The sequence below is a fragment of the Gracilinanus agilis genome, chromosome 6 (genome assembly GCF_016433145.1).
Source record: "Gracilinanus agilis isolate LMUSP501 chromosome 6, AgileGrace, whole genome shotgun sequence".
NCBI lineage: Eukaryota > Metazoa > Chordata > Mammalia > Didelphimorphia > Didelphidae > Gracilinanus > Gracilinanus agilis.
The window spans coordinates 63,006,392-63,028,186 of NC_058135.1; the positions used below are offsets into that span (position 1 = coordinate 63,006,392).

At 39.3% G+C, this 21,795-nt stretch overlaps 2 protein-coding genes and 1 non-coding gene across 3 annotated transcripts in view; 1 reads left to right on the forward strand and 2 right to left on the reverse strand.

Annotated features, from left to right (window-relative positions):
• CENPU (centromere protein U) overlaps window positions 1–21,795 on the reverse strand; it is a 36,578-nt gene that overhangs the window by 12,948 nt on the left and 1,835 nt on the right. Inside the window, exons 2-3 of the mRNA XM_044681649.1 lie at window positions 17,266–17,317; window positions 4,498–4,615 (exon numbers count right to left, since the gene is read on the reverse strand). Coding sequence (XP_044537584.1) covers window positions 4,498–4,615; window positions 17,266–17,317 — 170 coding nt within the window. The remainder of the gene's footprint in view (window positions 1–4,497; window positions 4,616–17,265; window positions 17,318–21,795) is intronic.
• Window positions 5,274–5,375, forward strand: LOC123253149. Its single transcript, XR_006506539.1, has one exon. It is a non-coding gene; the product is annotated as a U6 spliceosomal RNA (small nuclear RNA).
• LOC123252972 (charged multivesicular body protein 1b-2-like) lies at window positions 6,408–8,825 on the reverse strand. Its single transcript, XM_044682221.1, has one exon. It carries the CDS (start codon window positions 8,644–8,646, stop codon window positions 8,050–8,052), a length of 597 nt encoding a protein of 198 aa, XP_044538156.1. The 5' UTR covers window positions 8,647–8,825; the 3' UTR covers window positions 6,408–8,049.

The window sequence follows — 21,795 nt, forward strand, 5'->3', positions numbered from 1 at the left end:
TTCTTTTCTTTTCTTTTCTTTTCTTTCTTTTCTTTCTTTCTTTCTTTCTTTCTTTCTTTCTTTCTTTCTTTCTTTCTTTCTTTCTTTCTTTCTTTCTTTCTCTCTCTCTCTCTCTCTCTCTCTCTCTCTCTCTCTCTCTCTCTCTCTTTCTCTCTTTCTTTCTTTTTTAATAATGTCAAACAAAACAGCTAAACTATCTTGTCCATATATGGACCTGGATGTGAAATTTTTCAAAGTTAACAGTAACTTTTGGGAAATGTATACTTAATAAAAGAATACCAAGTAGGTAGTTTTAATTGGGCTACATTTCACTTTTTCCTCAATGAGGCAAATTCTCACATCCTCTGTTGCTAAAGAGATAGGAAAAAGATACCACACATGATCTAATGAAGAAGATTATATAGATTGACTTATAGCAGTTCTTTTTATAGTAACAAAGAACTAATAATTTGGGGAGGAGGAGGTACCCATCAAATGGGGAATAGCTGAAGAAACTAAATTATGTAGTTAATGGAATATTACTGTGCCATAAGAAATATTCAAAGGGAAAGCTTCAGAGAAATCTGAGATGATTTATTTGAACTGATGTAGACTAAAGAGAACAGACCCAGGAAAATAATTTCTACAATAACATTAAAAAAAAAACATTACCTCCCTTCTTAGAATCAATATTAAGTATTGGTTTCAAAGCAAAACAGCAGGAAGGGCTAGGCAATAGGGATTAAGTAACTTGCCTAGTGTCACTGTCTGAGGCCACATTTGAACCTAGGACCTTCTGTCTCTAGGCCTGGCTCTCAATCCAACTGAGCTATCTAGCTGCCCAACAATCACATTTTAAAGACAAACAACTTTGAAAGCCTTAAGAACTCTGGTCAACGCAATAATCAACCATGATTTTAGAAGATCAATGATAAATTGCTATTCACCTCCTGACCGGGAGGTGAAAGACTATAAGATACAGAAGACATTTAATTTTTGATATGACTAATTTAGGGCTGTTTTGCTTGACTAATATATATTTATTACAAGGGTTTTGTTTTAGCAAACTTAAAGTGCTATAAAATCATTAGCTATTATTATTATAAGGCAGCTAGTGGCGCAGTGGATAGAATGCCAGGCCTAGAGTCGGGAAGACAACTCTCCGAGTTCATATCTGACCTCAGGCACTTACTGTGCAGCCCTGGAAAAGTCACTTAACCCTCTTTGCTTTGGTTCCTCATCTGTAAGATGAGCTAGAGAAGGGCATGGCAAACCACACTAATATCTTTGCCAGGAAAACTCCAAATGGGATCAGGAAGAGTCAGATAGATCTAAAACATCTGAACACCACCACAATACTGCTGTCCTATTGTATCCCCTGGTAAAGCTCCTTCATTTTACTTGAAATCAATACTAAGGAGGAGACTATGTTAGTATGGTTAATACTGCACTGACCGAGGAAGGCCAGATAACTTCAAGAAGGAAATTCCTAGGATCACCTGGCAAGAAACATAAGAGCCATCTGATCTAATCCCTTTGATTTAGCAATGAAGAAATTGAGGTTCAGAGGGGGTTAGATAACATGTCCAAAGTCATATCATCACACTGGGCCTCAAAGCAAATTCCTCTGCCTCCAGATCCTCTTTTTTCCACTAATCCATGCTCTTTCTCTTCCATTTCCTCTTAAGGAGCCTCTTAGAAAATACTAAAGAAATTGAAGTAGGATGGAGCAGACGGGAAAAACCCCAGAGCTTGTCTGATCTGCTCACCCACACTTTGTCCTGAGTGCCCCACATGACTATCCTTCCTCCTGGGGACCCACATCCTCCCCTTAAGATTTAGGGCTGGGGCTTAGGGGAGGCTGCTGGCAGGATACTGAGCAGCAGTATCACATGGAAATGCTGGAATGGCTGTCTTCTCTAGCCTATTTCTATAACTTCCTTCGTAAGCCCATATTCTTTCCAATGGAATGGACACCGAAAGTGTTTCAGGCATCGAGAGACACGAATTACATATATTGTGCCTTCTGCCCATACAGAGTATCAGGGAGAGTTGTGTATAAAACTGTCTTGTTTGGTGGACAAGCAAGATGAGTCTCCCTGACCTCTCTGAAGAGTTATTTGGCTGGAACCTGCGCTCTTGGAATATACTTGGGCTGAAACATTTTGAGCTACTGATCAAGACCATCAGACCATCTATGTGAGATCCCATTAGTCCCTTGTGTCCACCAAACAAGACAGTATTCTCAACTTGCTCTCCTTGATCCTGCTAGTTGAGATGTTCCGGATGTTGCTCAGAGATACCCAAAATCCACAGGCTCTCAGATCAGTGGTTTCCCAACTCTAGTCAAAACCCCCAACTACCTTTAGAGACAGTCCACCGTATTCAGCCCCTTGCTGTGTTCCAGGTTGGAATCTCAGCTCCTGCCTGTCTTTCTAAACTTCCAAATCTGCTTTTATAAGTTTACCTACGACATACTTAATGAATTTAAGCAGGTCCTAGGGTTATTTTCAGGTTAGCTTGGACACAGCAAGTCCTCCTAAGACATCACCCACTGCTGCTGGGACTACAGTGTTGAAGGGGACAGGAAAAATCAGGGATGAAATTCATAGTTTTCAAAAAATTCCCAGAGCAAAACTCAACACTGTATTCAAAATACATGGATGGTATGGGACATCACCACTGGAATTACTGCACTAGAGTATGGCTGGAACAGTGTTAGATTAGGGGTGACAGGCAGCAGACAAGTGATCCTGATGTGCAATGCGGTAAATGGGACTGACCAGAAAGGTGAGATAAATCTGTGTTCTTGGTCCAATACGATATGGAAAAACAATGGAAATGAGTCTTTATAGGAATCCCTCAGTTACTTTAGTAGCAATAGGGGCTCTGGAACAGAAGTTAGTCACTATGGTCAAATTATTAACTACTTAACAATGAAATCACAGGTCTAGTCCTTTTGTCTTATCATTCAAAATCCATTCCCAGAGAGCCACTGCATGAGCAGTGTAAATCAGGTCCCTGCCATATTCTAGGGAACTCATGGGCCCTTGTAACAGCATAAGGCAGAGTGAGAAAACCTATTTGCCCTACGAGAGAGCAGAATACCAATATTCATGAAAGTCCTTGCTGGAAATGCTTCCCTATTCCTAGCTTTCTGCTCCTCTCCCAGCTCCACTACATTTGGCATTCCTAAGAAATTGTGGTTTCTGGTGCAGCCTACTCCTTGGTTTACTGACAGAGCTCTGTCCTTCTTCACCTAGGAAAAGGCTCCCCCCCTCCAATTTGGTAACTGTCCTAGTTACTAACATGAGTCAATACACCTGAATCCAACTGGTCCAGAGGATGGCAAAGATGGAGAATGGATAGTGGTTTCTTCTCCTAATGATAGTAAAGGCTCAATATTTGTAGCAAAACCTTCCCCCCCACCCCCCTTTAAATACCAAACTCTCGGCAAAGAGAACTGCATGATAACCAGATAAGCTTTTTTATGGTATTTGCAACTTCTCCCAAAGCCCAAGCCTCTAGCACTTAGATGGAATAGATTTAGCTTACAAATGGAAGGAAGCTCCTGGACTAATCACAGAATTGTGGGTACAGTAAAGAAGTCATGGTATTTGTTGGAGAGGGCAAGATTGGTGGCCTTTAGGTAGTATGGTTAGAGATAGGGAATAGAATGAGAGAAGACTTGACAAAAAAACCAAGATGCAAGGTCAGACAGTAGATTCCAAGAACCCCTTGGAACAAGGGGAATACAGATGAAATGCAAGTGGGAATTACTTGGTTTTGAGCTTTTTCTTTTCTTTTCATCCTCAGTTGCTTAGAAAAGTACCTGATATAGATTACTTGTACAGTGATATCTGATTTTCCATGAACCCTTTTGGGGTTTTCATGGCAGAGACCTTGGAGTGATTTGTCATTTCCTTTTATAGATAAGGAAACTAAGGTTGAGTGAAGTGATTTGCCCAGGGTCACACAACTAGGAAGTCTGAGGCCAGATTTGAACTCACAAAATTGTGTCTTCCTGACTGCCTGTGCCACCTAGCTGCCCTAGCATGGACTAAACTCTTAACAAATACTTGCTAGCTGACTGAAAAAAAGTCAGTGGTGGATTACTCTTAGGGTCTTCAGTACTGTACATTCTAGGTCATTTTGGCCTGCTCATTCTGCTTTTGTGTATTTGGGCTTACTAGCCCATCTTTCTCTTTTTTGTGTGATTATATAGCAGTACAGTTACAAAAATTAAAAACAAAAAACTTTGAAACTGTCTGCCTGTGTTGAGCTAATATAAAGTGTTTTCTAAGTCTGTCACAAGTACTATACAACTGAAAGATATTCCTGTCATTGATGCCAGAAAACCAGCTTCAACTTACCTAAAGTTGAGGAAAAAAATCAAATAAAGAAGCATTTTCTCTCAGCACTATCTTGAGATATAAGCAATGGATTTTTATATTTAAAGATGCTTCTACATTTCCTGTGAGTATCTAATAGCACAGTTTTAAAAAAATTCATACTAACCAAAGGAATCACCCAATTCTTCATCTTGCTCAGTTTCATTCACCTTCCCAATAACTGAGAGATCCAAGTCTTCAGGGAAAGGTATTTTACCAGAAAGATGTAGCCGTTTTTTGTTTAGCTAAAAGTGAAAAAAAAAAGCCAAATAATTGAATTGTTCTGCTACTAAAGATTTAATTACATTTCTTTAATATGGATATTCTTGCTATTATGAATGCCTTGAAGAGAATCAAAGAAAAATGAATTCTCTTTCCCGATTTCTACTTAAAAATACCCACTTATATGGGCATAGTCCATAAAGGCTATCTCCTTAGAAGGCTGCACTTTCAATAATGCCATTAATATGTTATAAATACACTCCCAGCTAATATAATGGAAATTGCTATCACATCTTTTTGACAAACTGCTCATTTATAGTATTGTTTCTATTGAAACAAAACCCCTAGAAAATTGTTTTCCAGGAACTCATTCACAATATTTGGTGAAAATATACTTTTTCATATTCCCAGCACTTGGCACAGTGTTGGTGCAATGTAGGCATTTAATAAATGTTTACTTTTAATATTAGCATATACATGGCAAAGGTAATAAGAATGTAAAACATAAAAACTACAAGGCTTCAAAGATAGTTCAATTATCCAATAGTCATTTCATGAAATATAGTTCAATCATCTAAGAGTCATTTCAAAGAAGCATTATGTCCTATACTTCCCTCTTCTCCATTTTGGGTTCTCCTAAGTGAACAGACTCCCAATGATTCTTTGTTAAACACCAGGCTTATGCTCACTTCAGCAGCAGAGACACTAAACTTGAAATGATACAGATTCACGTGGCCCCTGAGCAAAGATAACATGCAGATTCATGAAGTGGTCCATATTTTCAGATTTAAGATCAATGAAAAAAAACCAACTATGATTACAGAGTACTAATGATGAAGAATGCTCCCCTTTTCCTGAGAAAATGGTGATGAACATACATTTTTGAACATAATAGGAAGATTTTTTTTTTGCTTGCCTATACATGCATATTTCATTCAATGGTTTTCTTGTCTTTTTTTCCTCTTCAGAAAGGAGGTGTGGGAGGAGATGGCAGATGAAAGAAAATGTTCATTGAAAAAAAATTTAATTAAAAAATAATAAAGTACAAGGCTCATTATAATTAATCTTCCCCACCCCAATAATGTAATTCTTTAAATAATACTTCTGAAAGAAAACATTTTCATTTTCCTCTCCTTTACTGTATTCATTTAAAATCTCTTTTCCTGTCTGACCCAAGTCTTCCCAGGTGTCTTCAACATTTGCTTATTATTCCTAGTTAACCAAATTCAATTACATAATTTAACAGCTGGAAGGGACCTCCAGAGGCCATATAATCCATCCTATACCAGAACAAGAATCCCCTCCAAAATACTGAACAAGGTGTTTGAAGACCTCGGGTGATAGAGAAGTTACCAAATAAGGTGGCCCATTCTGTTTTTAGTTGTCATCAAGACTAAGTCTCTTAACCATTAACCCTAATTCTGCTTTCTCCGTGTTCAGGATAGAGGGCATCACTCCAGGTGTGACCAAGACGAAATCCAGGGAAGAATATAACCCTTTTCCTTCCAAGCAAATTGCATAAACTATTCCCTCCTAGACTCACCCTGCCCCGAATCACTAATTTTTTTTATTCACCACAGTATTAATTGTTCCTTCTACCTTCCAAAGCCTCTTCTATCCAAGATCTGTAATGATTTATATTTTAATTATGATTACTTGCTACAGAAAGAAAATAAGGAAACTATATTCCCTCAGCATTTTGGTTTGTGTAGTTATCTCTTCTACATATCCCGGGACTGTCCGAATCGAAAGATTATTTTAGTAGGAAGAAAATAAAAGATGTGTACATGTTCACATATAGCATATAGTCAAGGATCCTGTACTAAGACACCAAGACAAACAAAACTTTAATTTCTAACTGCATTTAGCTCTACTCAAACAGAATCTCAATTTACATTTTGTATCAATAACAATTATTAGGAAGTTAACAACATTTGTTATAAATAGTGAATGCCTGGCTAAGAATTGTGTTACAAGTAACTCTGTAATTGCACTTTGGATGCCTTTATGACTCATAACAGGAAGATTTTCTATAGCAGTTTGCTATGCAATAGAACTTCCTTATTTGAAAAAATACTGGAATTCTTTTATGGAGACATCTTCCAGTAGGGAGAAAAATTATACTTCCTTCACGTAGGTCCTTACACTTGCCTTGATATTTCGCTGAGTCACTGTCCACTACATATTCTCTTAGAAAATCACAGCTATATTTTAACTTGCGCATTTCAGTTAAGATAAACTGGCCAAAGTAAAGTACACCTTCATTATCAAGTTGTTCTCCTCTTGGGCTTTAGTCATTAAGAATCATAATATTTCTGCTTTCAAGTCTCATACATATGACTCACTTCCCCACTTAATTTTTAAAAAACAAAACTAATGCATTTCTAATTTTTAACTGACTAGATGAGTTAAATACTCCATGGCTCCATTAAATTTTTTTTTTTACTTTGCCAATTATTAAAGAGTGACTGCTTTAAGACAACAAGGTTTTAAAAACATTTAACTAGGAATCTTAAATATAATTTTAACTTTGGAACTTGTATCATCCCATTACTTTAATATTTCTGTCCTATACACAGACATACAGGCCAGTTTTCCAAAAACAGTCAAGTGATATGAGAATATCAACACTATTTACACACAAATGCATATTTTTGAAACATAGCCTAAGAAGAATTAACTAAATTTGGAATAATTATACATTTTAATGTTTCAACCTATGATGAGAGAGTAAATATAGCTGTGAGTTTATGAACAAAAAAACTAAGTAAACTTAATCTCTTTGATAAATGAAATGACATGCACTTTTTTCCAGAAAAGATAAATAATTTACAGCACCAAAACAGTAGTCAAAATATTGTGTAAAAATGCTTTTGCTAATTAAAACTAAATCTAATGAAAAGAGAATAACAGCCAATAGTAGCCTTTATTTGCTATAAATGCAAAAACATCCTAAGCTGATTTTTTTCTAAGAAACCAAATTAGAGACATTCTATTTGCTCCCATTTTCATCTCATATTTGGGGACAATGCTGGTTAAAAAGGTATGGGGGACTGGAAGTTAAAACTCAGTTCTCCAAAGATAAGACCTTTGCAGGTATTTAAAAACAGAGTCAGCTCGATCATTCTAAATCAAATATGCAGAGCTAGACATTCTGGCCCAACTTGTAATAGAACAATTTAAACCGTAGTCCATCTGTAAAAGTATATCCCCTTCCCCGAATTCTTCAGCCCCGTAGAAATCACTTCGTTGCAGACTATAAAATCCCAAAGATCGAAAAAAATCTTCCTGCGTTTTAAAAAGAGGGTCACCTTAGCACACAAACAGCACTTAAGCACTCTGGCAATATACACTATTTCTAGTGTGGTTGGAGCAGGCGACAGAGATGTGTGTGTAGCAACAGAAAGAATGTTTGAGAAGCCAATGCATTCAACAGCCAGCAGAGCCGGTTGCCCCATCACACTTGATCCCGTAGACGGGCAAGTCTCTGAGACAGTTCGTCCTGCTCGGCTGAGGCCACGGTGGCAACGGAGCCAGTCTGGCCCTGGGGCAATTCCATGTTGAGATCCAGGCCAGCCTCGTCGGCCATCTCCTGGAGCAGCAGGTCCACCTGGCCCTGCGGGGTGGTCAGGGTGGTGGTGCTGCTCATCGTGTCTTCCATCTGCTGCGTCTGCACGTCCAGGGTCTCAAACTGGTGCTCGAATTTGTCCATGAGTGCCGAGATTTTCTCCAGGTTCATGCTCCTTAGCGCTGCGTCCATGGACTTGACGACACCGGCCAGAGACTTGGTGACTTTGCCCATGGTCACGGCAGTCTGCACCCGGGCCGCCACAGCGTCCACTCGGGCGCTCAGCCGCAGGAAGTTGACACCCTGGTTCTTCTGTCGGATGGCGTTCTCGGCGTGGATGCGCGCCACCTCAGTGTTGCCCTTTTGGATGGCTTTCTTGATCTTGGCCTTCTCGGCCTTCTCCTCTTTCTCGCACTTCTTGGCGTTCCTGCTGAGCTCCTTGGCGGCAAATTTGAGGTTGAAGAGATGCTTCTCCATGGCCGACATGGTACCCGAGGCTTCTAGGAGGCTGCACCCGGCCCAGGAAGGAGCGAGGAAGGCGGGGCTCCCGGCCCAAGGAGACTTCTTTCCCGGACGGGGAAAGCAGCGGCACCCAGCAGGGATGGGACCTAGGCAGGTCTGGGAGGTTCCCCCTCCCCTAGCCTGGCCTACAGCTGCTCCGCCAACACAGCCGGGCTCGTTTGTTTTGGATCCCACTTCCTGTTTCCACGTACTTTTGCGTGCTTGCGTATATAATTACGTAGAAGAGCCAGCCCAGAAAAGGGGAGGCGGGGCCAACGTCAAGGTCCCCGCTCAAACAAAGAAAGGGCAGGGAAGGCCAAATCGGGCGGGGGTGGGGCCAACCTCAGGAAAGGGTAGGAGCAGTAGACATTAAGCTAGCTCATTAAGGGGCAGGGCCAGCAGATGGCATCCTCCTAGGGGCGAAGCCTGGAAGTGGGCGGGGCCAACATCTCACACTACTTTCAGGTACCAGAGAAAACTAGGACGGCAGCAGCAGTCATTGGGCCACGTCGGTTGGGGGCGGAACCAGCTCGGCACCAGTTTCTGATACATCACGTGGCCAAAACAGCAGCAAGAGAGTCACCTGAAAGGCAGCGAAATTGGCAAGGCTCGAGCTTCCCTAAGAGCCCCTCAAACGGAGGGCGATAACTTCTTAAAAGCCAAAGGAGGGGCAGCTGAGTCCTAGGTTCAAATTTGACCTCAGACACTTCGTACGTGGGTAATCCTGGGCAAGTCACTTAACCCCCATGGCCTAGCCCTTACCACTCTTCTGCCTTAGAACCAAAACGCAGTACGGATTCTAAAACAGAAGGTATGGGTTAAAAAAAAAAAAAGCCAAAGGATGGGGTGGCTTAATGCCCATTCATCACATCTTGGCTGCTGTTCCCCTGTCTTCAGGCTCTTCTTTGCACTTTGAGGAGCCATATACTTGTGTTTTATTTGCTTTAATTACCGGAGGTTAATTTTCTTTTCTTTTTCTAAAAAAGGTTTCATTGATGCCTTAGGTCCTTACACAAGTTATTTCAAGATTCCCCTCTCAAAACTACCCTGTGACAAAGAAAAGCAATTAAGTACAAACCCGATGACTTTTCCTCATCAATAAAATGAGGGAGTTGCAGTAGCTGGCCTCCAAGAAATCTTAGGTTGCATCTGATAAGAGTATACAATATTTTGATCCCAGCTTCTGGGACAAGAACCCACTATTTGACAAAAACTGCTGGGAAAATTGGAAAACAGTATGGGAGACACTAGGTTTAGATCAACACCTCACACCCTATACCAAGATAAATTCAGAAGAGTAAATGACAAATATAAAGGAAATTATAAGTAAATTAGGTGAATATAGAATAGTATAGCTATCAGATCTATGGAAAAGGAAAGAATTTAAGACCAAGCAAGAAATAGAGAATATTACAAAATGTAAAATGAATACTTTTGATTACATTAAATTAAAAAGGTTTTGTACAAACAAAACCAATGTAACCAAAATTAGAAAGGAAGCAACAAACTGGGAAAAAAATTTTATAACAAAAACTTCTGACAAAGGTCTAATTTCTCAAATTTATAAGGAGTTACGTCAATTGTACAAAAAAATCAAGCCATTCCCCAATTGAGAAAAGGGCAAGGGACATGAATAGGCAATTTTCAGATAAAGAAATCAAAACTATCAATAAGCACATGAAAAAGTGTTCTAAATCTCTTATAATCAAAGAAATGCAAATCAAAACAACTCTGAGGTACCTGCTCACACCTAGCATATTGGCCAATATGACAGCAAAGGAAAGTAATAAATGTTGGAGGGGATGTGGCAAAATTGGGACACTAATGCATTGCTGGTGGAGTTGTGAATATTTGATCCAACCATTCTGGAAGGCAATTTGGAACTGTAGCAGTCCAAAAAGACTGCCTGTTCTTTGATCCAGCCATACCACTGCTGGGTCTATACCCCACAGAGATCATAAGGAAAAAGACTTGTACAAGAATATTTATAGCCACACTCTTTGTGGTGGCAAAAAATTGGAAAATGAGATTTCCTTTAATTGGGGAATGGTTTAACAAATTGTGGTATCTGTTGGTGATGGAATACTATTGTGCTAAAAGGAATGATGAACTGGAGGAATTCCATGTGAACTGGAATGACCTCCAGGAATTGATGCAGAGTGAAATGAGCAGAACCAGGAAAACATTGTATGCACACACAGATGAATGCACTGTGGCACAATTGAATGTAATGGACTTCTCTACTAGCAGCAATGCAATGATCCAGGACCATTCTGAGGGACTTATGAGAAAGAATTGTGGGAATAGAAACGCAGAAGAAAAACATATGATTGATCACACGGTTCGATGGGGATATGACTAGGGATATTGACTTTAAATAATCAAATACTAATAATAGGGAAATAGGTTTTGAGCAATGGTACATGTAAAACCCAGTGGAGGAGAGATGGGAGGTCCTAGGTTCAAATCCAACCTCAGACACTTCCCAGCTGTGTGACCCTGGGCAAGTCACTTGACCCCCACTGCCTCTCCTTTACCACTCTTCTGCCTTGGAGCCAATACACAGCATTGACTCCCAAGACAGAAGGTAAGGATTTAAAAAAACAAAACAAAACAGTGGGAATTGCTTGTTGACTCCAGGAGGAGGGGGAGGGAAAGAACATGAATCATGGAAACATGGAAAAATATTCTAAATTAATTAAATGATTTTCATTTTAAAAAAAAGAGTATATAATATTTTGACCCAGTAATTAGGGGCTCATTTTCTGTTCCCTTACCCACAACACACCTCTTCCTTTGACTGCAATGAGTGCTATATAGGTTCCCCATGGCTAACAACATGGGTTAGAGCTGAAATCCTACAGCTATGCTCCCATCTTGACTTTGACACCTACTATTTGTATGACACTAGGAAAGTCACTTCACTTCCTCCTCTGAAAAATGAGGGGTCTAGAAACCATTATTAACTCTAAGATGCAATTCATTTTCAATGTGTTTTCAACTACAACTTGGTATATCATAAGTACGGTGAATATTATTGCCCTCAATTCCTATCTTGCAGATGGGGAGCCAACAGATCTGAGAGTCAAGGGTGACATTCCCAGATTAGGGGGAGGAGGGAGGAACACCAAGGGGAATCCGCCTCAGATCATAGAGTCATCATAGACCTAGGAAGGTCCGTCCCTTAGTCACAGAACCGTAAGATCACAGATGCAGAATTGGGAGGGAACTCTGAGGCCATCCCCCTCAGGATAATAAACTTTGAATATTCTTTATCACTCAGTCTAATGGCTGGACTGCTTAGATTTCCAACAATCAGGTCTGCATCTCAAAGAAATAAAAAAAAAAAAAGGGAAAGGACCTGTGTATACAAATTATGGTATATCATGGTGATGGAATATTATTGTGCTATAAGGAATGATAAACAGGATGATTGCATAAAGAACTGGATTGATGCAGAGCGAAATAAGCAGAACCAGGAGAACATTATACACAGTAACTTTAATAATGTGGACCAATCAAATGTGATAGACTTTGCTACTAACAGCAATACAATGATCCAGGACAATTCTGAGGGACTTATGAAGAATGCCAGAGAAAGCTGTTGGAGTAGAAATAGAGATGAAAAATATGATTTGTCTCTTGTTTGAGTATATGATTTGTGGTTTTGGTTTTATAGGATTATTTGCTTACAAAAATAAATACTATGGAAAAAAATGATTTCCAACAATCAATTTCTTTGGGAATCCCATCCCTAGGCAGGAATTATAAAAGCATCTTTGACTTCTTTTATCTTTCCCATGTTTCAAAAAAGTAAAAAAAAAATTGTTTCTTCGAAATACTGTTTATGTATTTCCCTTCTCTGTGTCTTATATCTTCTACATTATTCCTGTCTTCAAAACCATGGCTCTTTATTTCTTAGGCTGTAGCTAGGATTATTATTATTATTATTTTAAATAACCCTTACCTTCCATCTTGGAGTCAATACTGTATATTGGCTCCAAGGCAGAAGAGTGGTAAGGGTAGGCAATGGGGGTCAAGTGACTTGCCTAGGGTCACACAGCTGGGAAGTGTCTGAGGTCAGATTTGAACCCAGGACCTCCTGTCTCTAGGCCTGGCTCTCAATCCACTGAGCTACCTAGCTGTCCCCTAAGATTATTTTTGAATACTGACTACACTACTCCATTTTTAAGTTCTTAAATGTCAACATACTGCCAAGACCATATTATGCCTCTTTTAAAAAATAGGATCTTTGAAGGCTTTCTATTTATTGCTTCCCAAATAAACAAATGATTCTGGCATTCTCCAAAATCCAGCTTAAATCTCTCTCTTCAATGCTATTGCCCAGGCAATCTGTACTACTGTCCATTCTCCATTCTCATCCTTTCCTTTCATCTCCAAGCTTCTGATTATTTTGTCCCCTGAGCCTTGAATGCCTTTCAAGATTTGATTTCCTTCTCTTGAAATCTGTCCTTAAGTAAATGTTATCTCTTCCAAAGTGGGCATGAGGGAGGCCAGTGAAAAGCAAACTGGGAAATATACTTTGGTTTTTAGAAATGAAAAATGAGACACTTTATCTCACACTTTCTGTCACAAATATCATAGATGCATAAATACATGCATACACTCTTTAAGAGTCATTAGAAGTACCAAAGATTCAAAAAAATAGACTATCTTAATGAGCAGGAAACTGCTAGTTATAGATATGTGAGTCATGTCAGAATCAGCTGTCTACAGTTAAGACTGTCAATTAGCTACAGCAAAGGTCAAAGTCAACAGGAATAAAGATGAGAACACATTGCTTGTGACCAAAATAGCTTCAATAGGACCTACTCAGATAAGCCACCAACATCCAAAAATGGAAAACAGGAAAAAAAAGGCAAAGATCTGACTTCAACAACCACCATTTCCTACAATATCTTAACCAATGCAGAGCAGTCATCACAGCAAGAAAAGGGCCTCCCCCCTTCCACCCCCCAAAAAACAAGACAAAACAGAGAAACTACCTCAGTCACCAAATGATTAAACTATTTTGCCAAGTAGAAAGTCTTAGAACCAAGAAATACAAATCATTTTTAAAAGCACCATGGAAAAGGCAATGGAATATTATTATGAGCAGCAAATATATCAGCTCCTGCATGGAATCCCTTGGTGAATACTTGGTTTTATCCATTTACCTTCCCAACTTTGTACACACTGTCCCCCCACCCATCCCCATTTAGCACATGGAAGCCTGAGACATCAAAGACATAAAACAGCAAAAAATCAAGGAAGAAAAAAAAAAACATGCAAATTTCCAGTGAGAGCCAACCAAGCCACAGCATTCCAAAAGCATTTGTAATGAAACTGGGAGATGAAAAAAAGAGATCGAAACTGGAGCAGGCTGTCATGTTTCTGGTGTACTCTTTTTCATTACTGGTGACAGTGAAGGCCATACATTTGGATTCTTAGTACTTAAGCCATGTAAAGAAATATAATGGCAGCCATGTTGGGTCAAGAGTGATAGGCAGTTAGTTACCTGCTTAGAATGCAGAATGAATTGAGGTAGTATGAGCCTGGCATGAGCCAGGGCAGTTGAAATTTGCCTATAAAAGGAACATACCTGAACCCATCTGGGTCTCAGTTTGGAGATATTTGGGCAAGGGTGGAGAAGGGTTTAGGCATAGCTTACTCTCTCTTTACTCAGAACCAACTCTAGCTTACAGACTGATTCAACTGTATCTCATCAACCTCAGTTCTCTGATTTATTATCAACAAGAAGATCTACAAAGAAATCTATCATCAGCAGGATCAAACCTTGATTTAGGGCTGGGCCAATCAGGCCAAGCCAGGCTGTCAGCCAACCAAGATCCTTAATCAATAATAATCAATTGAAGATTCAACAACAAGTTATTCAACTTAGATTTACTTAAGATATCCCAAACTCCCACTTTCCATCTTACCCAATTCCCCTTTTCCCTAAACTCTTCAACAATTAAACCATATTTTAAGAAGCCACTTGCTTGTGAATTCTCAAAGTTCCAGTGGGAAGCTTCAGTGGACAGTCTTGTGACAGCCAGAAAGGGGTTTTACTTTCAATATTCCTTCAACCAACAGTAAGATTAAATCCGCAGTCAGAACAAATCAATTAATTAGTCTTGATAGACCAAACATCCAAGTCTATAGTGTACCAAGCTAAGGAATATAGCCACCTTCTTCAACTTACGAGGGCTTCAGTCAGGACAAGGGCCAGCTGTGTTCCCCAATCAGCAGATTCCTTAGTTCAGGCTGTTAGCCCTGTGTTACTGTTTGGTTATCTTGGGATTGGAGAAAGAAGGTTCCACATAGTCTCTTATAATTCTAGCTGTATTTGGATTGACTTTTTGGGATCACTGCTATGTCTAGGTGTCCCATTAGGAACATTCAACACTCTCCATTTAGTTCCATCACAACTCCTGAGATTTACATAACAGCCATCATACTCAATGAGGAAACAGAAATGGAACTTCAGAAGACACCTTTAGGAAGAACTACTAGAACAAAATACCCATTGAAAAAATCCATGTTGTAAGCTTGAAGGCACTGACATATAATTTTATAAGATCTCTCAAATGGGGAAGACACCAAAAAATATGAAGAAAAATACGACCACATCAATAACTATGAGTCCAGATACCCATTTTCTCATTCAAGAAACACTTAGTAAGGGGGCAGTCGGATAGCTGAGTAGATTGAGAGCCAGGCCTAGAGGTCCTAGGTTCAAATCTGGCCTCAGACACTTCCCAGCTGTGTGATCCTGGGCAAGTCACTTGACCCCCATTGCCTACCCTTACCAGTATTGGCTCCAAGATGGAAAGTAAGGGTTTTAAAGAAAAGAAAAAAAAGAAGAAGAAGAAGAAGAAGCACTTGTTAAGTAGCTACTACATATGTACAAAACACTGGGAATACAAAGACAAAAAAAAAAAAAAAAAAAAAAGGCCAGCCCTAGACCTTTCATCTTTATTATTACATTTTACTGGGAGAATACAAAATGGCATTCTGCATAGTTAGCCTTGGATTCAGGAAGATTTGGTTCTAGTCCTGCCTTTGGCACCTAATGTGTATGTACAGACCATGGATTTATCCTCTTAGCTTTCCAGGAAACAGGCCATTCTAGACAGAGGGGGTGAGAAGAAAGTATGAGACCAGAAGATGGAAAGAAGTATAATTTTGGCTGGACTGCAGCTTATGAAGTGGGAAATGACTTAAGATAGGTCTGAGCTAGATGGTGGAGGGTTACAAATGTCCTGGATTAGGCGTTTATTTGGTATGCAAGAGTTAAGTCACTAAAGAATTTTAAAATAATATTTCAGTAAATAAGTAAGTATGAAACAACTAGATTAGAGTCAAGGCACTAACAATCAAAACAGAATTCCTTAACCTGAAACCTGTGAAATTCTTTTCTAAACATTTGAAGTTCAAGATAGGGGCAAGCTACCCATATTTCCAAAGATGACTTAAATGCAAGAAGTGGTCTATGGGGGAGTTGTCAAAGAAATGTATGAAGCATACAACTTAGCTGCATGTAAAGTGTGAAAATGAAAATTGATTTTTTTAATGTTAAGACTTAATCAAGGAAGCATAAGTTTAACATTCTCTTTTGGCATATGTGCCTAAATTCTTCACTTTTGCACATTTACTCAAATAACCTCAAGTCACCTGGCTCATGATTCCACTCTTGTTTGACTTACAAATTGACTCTTACTTACATTGTGGCTTGTACCCACCACCCACTTTCCAGAGAAATTTGATTAACTTAACAGTCAGACTCATCAATTTAAAACTGTTAGTAGTACCTCTCACATCTGTAGAATAATCTTCTCACCTGAGAACCAATCTTATCTCAGTGATGGAACGGGAAGGAACTGAGATGATACTGATCCCACCTCCTCAAAGAAAATCTACAATGCTGGAGATTGTTTTGTCATCTTATTAATTACTATAAAAGATCCTATCATCTCTGACTCTTTGGTCTTTGGTCATCAAGGGAAGTCACTGGCCCCACCAAGTGGTAACTGCTGACCTTACTAATAGCTTGTTAGTGCTCAGAACTTTGACTCTCAGAATTCCTATCTCAACAAGAAAGCCAGCATCTCTGGGTATAGATGACAGATGGGCTACCCTGGTTCCCATGAAACAGAAACACTAGCATGCCAGATATATCCTTTACAGAGGAAATCTATGGGTCAGAGGATCACACACGTAGATCTGGAGGGGATCTTAGAGGCCATCAAGTCCAACACATTCATTTTAACAGGTGAGGAAACAGGTCTGGAAAGGTAAAGATGACTGGACTAGAGTCATACTAAGAAGTGTCTGAGGTAGGATCTGAACTCAGAACTTTTTGACTCCAAGGCCAACAAAGTTTGGCAAATCCACAAGATTCAATGGTGTAATCTAACTGAATTCAGCTCTCTTTGAATACAAAGAATACCCACATCAACTCCATCACAGATCAAAGTCGTAGTAAACATTATGAAAAGACTTAACATCTAAGAAACAAAAATGAGTGGCTGGCAAAAATGCATTTATTTTTTGTTGCTGTTTGGCTCAAATTGTACTAAAATATAAATATATGTATTTTACCTCTTTCCCAGGATTTTGTCTCCCTGTTTTCTTCTTTGACTCCTCCTTGGCTCTAAAGAAAAAGGGACAAAAGAAAGTTTAAAAAAAAAGTTAAAATTTACATGGGCAATCATCAACTTCTTTCAAACCACTTATCTTTTAATGCCTCCTTTATATTATCTTTATCACTAGTGGTCTATTGAAAAAAGTGTAAGCTGGTGCAGAAACAGCATCAGACTTGGAGTCAGTAAGACCCAAGTTAAAATAGAATCTCCCAATCTCTCTGTGTGACTTTAGGTATGTCACTGAACCTATCTACCTCAATTTCTACATCTGTAAAATGGGGATAATAACAGCACCCACCTGGAAAGGATGTTGAAATGATAAAATAACTCTTTTAAAAAATTTATTTTAAAATTTTCCATGGTTCCATAATTCATGTTTTCTCCCTCCCATTATACATACATATTATCACTCAAACCCATTTCCACGTTGTTCAGAAAAAATAACATTTGTAAAACAACACAGGCAGACTTTAAAGCATCATAGAAAAGGTAGCTATAGTTATTATTAATATAGATCATCACTATTATTTCTGTCTTCTCTCCTTTTACCACTAGCTTTTAGGAAAGAATATTCTGTCCTCTGAACTTCCATTTTTCCACCTTCCAAATCAGCCCCTTAGCCTCCTTGACTTCTCCTTCTATTTCAGCATAAATTGTATTTCTGGAGGGTACCTAGCAATATTAACAACAGGACTGAGGCATAAAAAGGGAAACTAAATGAATAGTGCAGAGTTTAAAGGAATAAGCACCAGCAAAGAAGAACTTAAAATCGCTATTTGCACATAATTTGAATTATACCTAGAAAATCCAAGGCAGATCAAGGACACAAAAAATCATGGAGTTAACTACGAATATATGGGCAGCTAGGTGGCAGAGTGAATAGAGTTCTTGGTCAGGAGTTAGGAAGACATCTTCCTGAATTCAAATCTGAGCTCAGAGATGACTGAGTGACCCTGTTTAGGTCAGTTTCCTCATCTGTAAAATGAGCTGGTTAAGGAAATGGCAAACCACTGCAGTATCTTTGTCAAGAAAACCTCAAATGCCAAGAATACCCTAAGGTCACCAAAAGTAGGACACACCTTAAAAACAACCAAACAACAGCAAATTATAGTGTGGTAGAAATATTACAGGATTTGGTGCTGAAAGACATAGATATGAATCCTGCCACTTAATGCCAATGAGACCTTAGGTAAGTTAAAAAAACAAAAAAACAAACAAACAAAAAAAAAACCCTCTGGGCCTCAGTTTCCTCATATGTACAATGAAAGGGGGTGGGGTGTAAGATGGCCAAGATCATCTTTAAAAGCCCCCTTCTCACTCTAGGTACTCTAATAATTCTCAAATTATCTCTCCTGGATCTGTTTTCCAGCTCAATTGTCTTTTCAATGAGATATTTCATGTTTCCTGCTATTTTTTCATTCTTTTGATTTTGTTTTATTAATTCTTGCTGTCTTGTGAGACAGACCATTAGCTTTTACTTACCCAATTCTAGTCTTTAAAGACCAATTTTCAGTCATGATCTTTTGATTTCCCTTTTTGGTTTGGTCTAAACTGCTTTTCATGACTTCTAGCAGGTCAATTCTGGTCTCCAATTTGCTTATTACTTCATTTGATCTCTGTGCTTTTTTTTTTCCATTTGGGCAATTTTGTCTTTTAAGCTGTTTTTTTTTTTTTTTTTTTTGGTATTACTTTCATTTCTTTTTCCCATTTTTCTTCTATTTTTCCTACTTGGTCCTTGAACTCCTTTTTGAGTTCCTCCAGAGCTTGTGACCAATTTCCATTTTTGGGGGGGGAGAAGTTTGGATGTGTTTGCTTGTTTCTCATTCTCTTCTGTTGCTTCTGAATTTTGCTCTTTTTCTCCATAAAAATTTTTGAGGGTCAAGAGCTTTTTTTTTGCTGTTGTTTACTCCTTTTGCCACTGGAAGATTGGGATCCTTGCATGTTGGTCATTGCTTTCTTAGCTTCTGTCTCTCAGGGTTTTGCCTTGATATTACTTTCCATTCCCAGCCAGAGGCCTGAGTGAGGAAGGTAGATCTGTGATGTTTTTCAGCTGCTATAGCTTGGATTTTCAAGGGTGGGTCTGTTTTATAGCATGCTTCAAAGTGTTTTGCTCTGAGGCTATCGTCAGCTGCTGTGCTTTGATTTTCAACTGCACCATATGTTTTGCCCTGAGACTATCTTTCATGACCCTGCTGCCTCCTCCATGGTCTCAGAGTTGCTGTCCCCCCACAAGGACCAAGCTCTGTGTTATTTCGCCTCAAGTCTCACTGCCAAGCCCTGGCAGTGGGTAAGTCTGTTATGCTTTCAGCCAGCCCCTGAGAATTTGGAAATTTCCCTGGCCCTAGCTCTAACTCTGGCACAGTCGGGGAGGGAGGAGTGGTCAGCTTGTACTTTCACTGGTGCAGTTTCACCCCTTTATAGTGTGGGAATCCTCACTCACTTTCTACCTTTCAAGCTATGTCCAGTGGTCTCCCACTTTACTCCTTTTTTTTTACCCCTTTACTCATCCAGTTTTGATTTCTGTCCTTTTGAGACACTTTGTAATGATCAGTTGGAAGGAGATGCAGAGAGCCTCCTGCTATTCTGTCACCATCTTGGCTCTGCCCCTCTGAGTGACCCCCTTCCCACTCTAGATCTAGGCTTCCAAGATAATTTCCACTGAAAATTATCTTCACTACATCATCCATCAAGAGAAAGGAAAAGTAGAACAGCCTTCACAAGAAAAACAAAGTAAAGCCAATATTTGGGCTTAAATTTATCAAGGTATGGAAGGGACCTAACTAAAGATTAATAAAGGCTTTGGCCCAGGTCTCATCCTCCTTGATCTCTTGGTCATACTCAAAGCTCCTAAGTAGCTAAGCTCCACCTTTGCCCCCTTCCAATGCTTGGCTTTCAAGGCACAGTAGTCACTACTTACTCTTCCAGAGTTCCTAATGATTAGTCCTTTTCTGGGGCTCCTTCTCCTCCTCTGAGCCCTTAAAACACAAGTTTCCCAAGGTTCTTTCTCTCCACTCACTACTCCCAGGATGTCAAACAGGTCTAAAGGTACTCTAAAGTTTCCCTCCAGCTCAAACACATCTGGCTTCTAAAGCAATGATATTCTGGGATATCTCTCCAGCCCATTTGGGGTCTTCTCGGCAAAGATACTAGAATGGTTTTGCCATTTCCTTTCCTAGCTCATTTTTCCTGATGTGGAAAATGGAGGAAACAGAGTTTAGTTACCATAGCTACTATCTGAGGCCGGATTTGATCTGAGGTCCTCCTAACTCCAAGCCTGGCACACTGGACAAAGATGACCTGAATAAGAATTAAAAAAAAAAAAATCTAATCCTTACCTTCCATTTTAGAATCCATACTAAGTAATTCCAAGGCAGATAAGCAGTAAGGGCTAAGTAATGGTGGTTAAGTGACTTGCCCATGGTCACCCAGCTACGAAGTGTCTGAGGCCACATTTGAACCCAAGATCTTCATCTCTAGGCCTGGTGGTCAATCCACAGAGCCACCTAGCTGCCCCTAAGAATCCTCTTCTAACAACATTCTTAGCTTCTACTTGAAGCCCTGGAGAAATCTCTAAGGACCCATTCCACTGCTGGGGGACAGCTATTGTTCTTAGGAAGCTGTTCACCCAGAACTTCAAAGGGTCTCTCTAAAACTTCTACCAGTTCCTGTCTTTGGAGGTCCAAGAGAACAATTCTAATCCTATATCAAATACTTGAAGACATCTGTCATAACCCCATTTTGTTCCCTAGCCAAGACTTCTCTTCCTTTCTCCAGACTCAACATTTCTGGTTCCTTCCACTCATTCCAATGATTTTATTTTTATTTTTTTTTAAACCCTTAACTTCTGTGTATTGGCTCCTTGGTGGAAGAGTGGTAAGGGTGGGCAATGGGGGCTAAGTGACTTGCCCAGGGTCACACAGCTGGGAAGTGTCTGAGGTTGGATTTGTACCTAGGGCCTCAAGTCTATAGGCCTGACTCTCAATCCACTGAGCTACCCAGCTGCCCTCATTCCAATGAATTTAAATTGAAGCCAGCTTTGAGCCAGATTGTATGGGGCAAGGTTTAAGAGATCTATGCATAGATTTCAATTGGGCCATAAACTTAAGTACTTTATAATTACTACCTTAAGTTGATCTTTACAGCAAATTTGGGTGCTATTATCATCCCCATTTTATTTTATTTTATTTTATTTTATAGGGTTTTTTGCTTTTATTACAAGCATATAATATTGAAAAAACACTAAATACAAACTTTACTATCATAAAATCAAAACATTATGCAATATTCCAAAAAGATTTTTAGACAAATTACTAGCCACCAAGAGCACAAAAATTACACAGCAATACAAAGCATAAAAATTTTAAACTTTCCAATGAAACATTCAAAAATATTTGTAGTCTCATTTCTCATCCAGCAATTATTGATTATCATTTCAGATCTTTCCTTTGCCACACAATTATGTTAAAGGCTGAGTTATCAGCCCCAT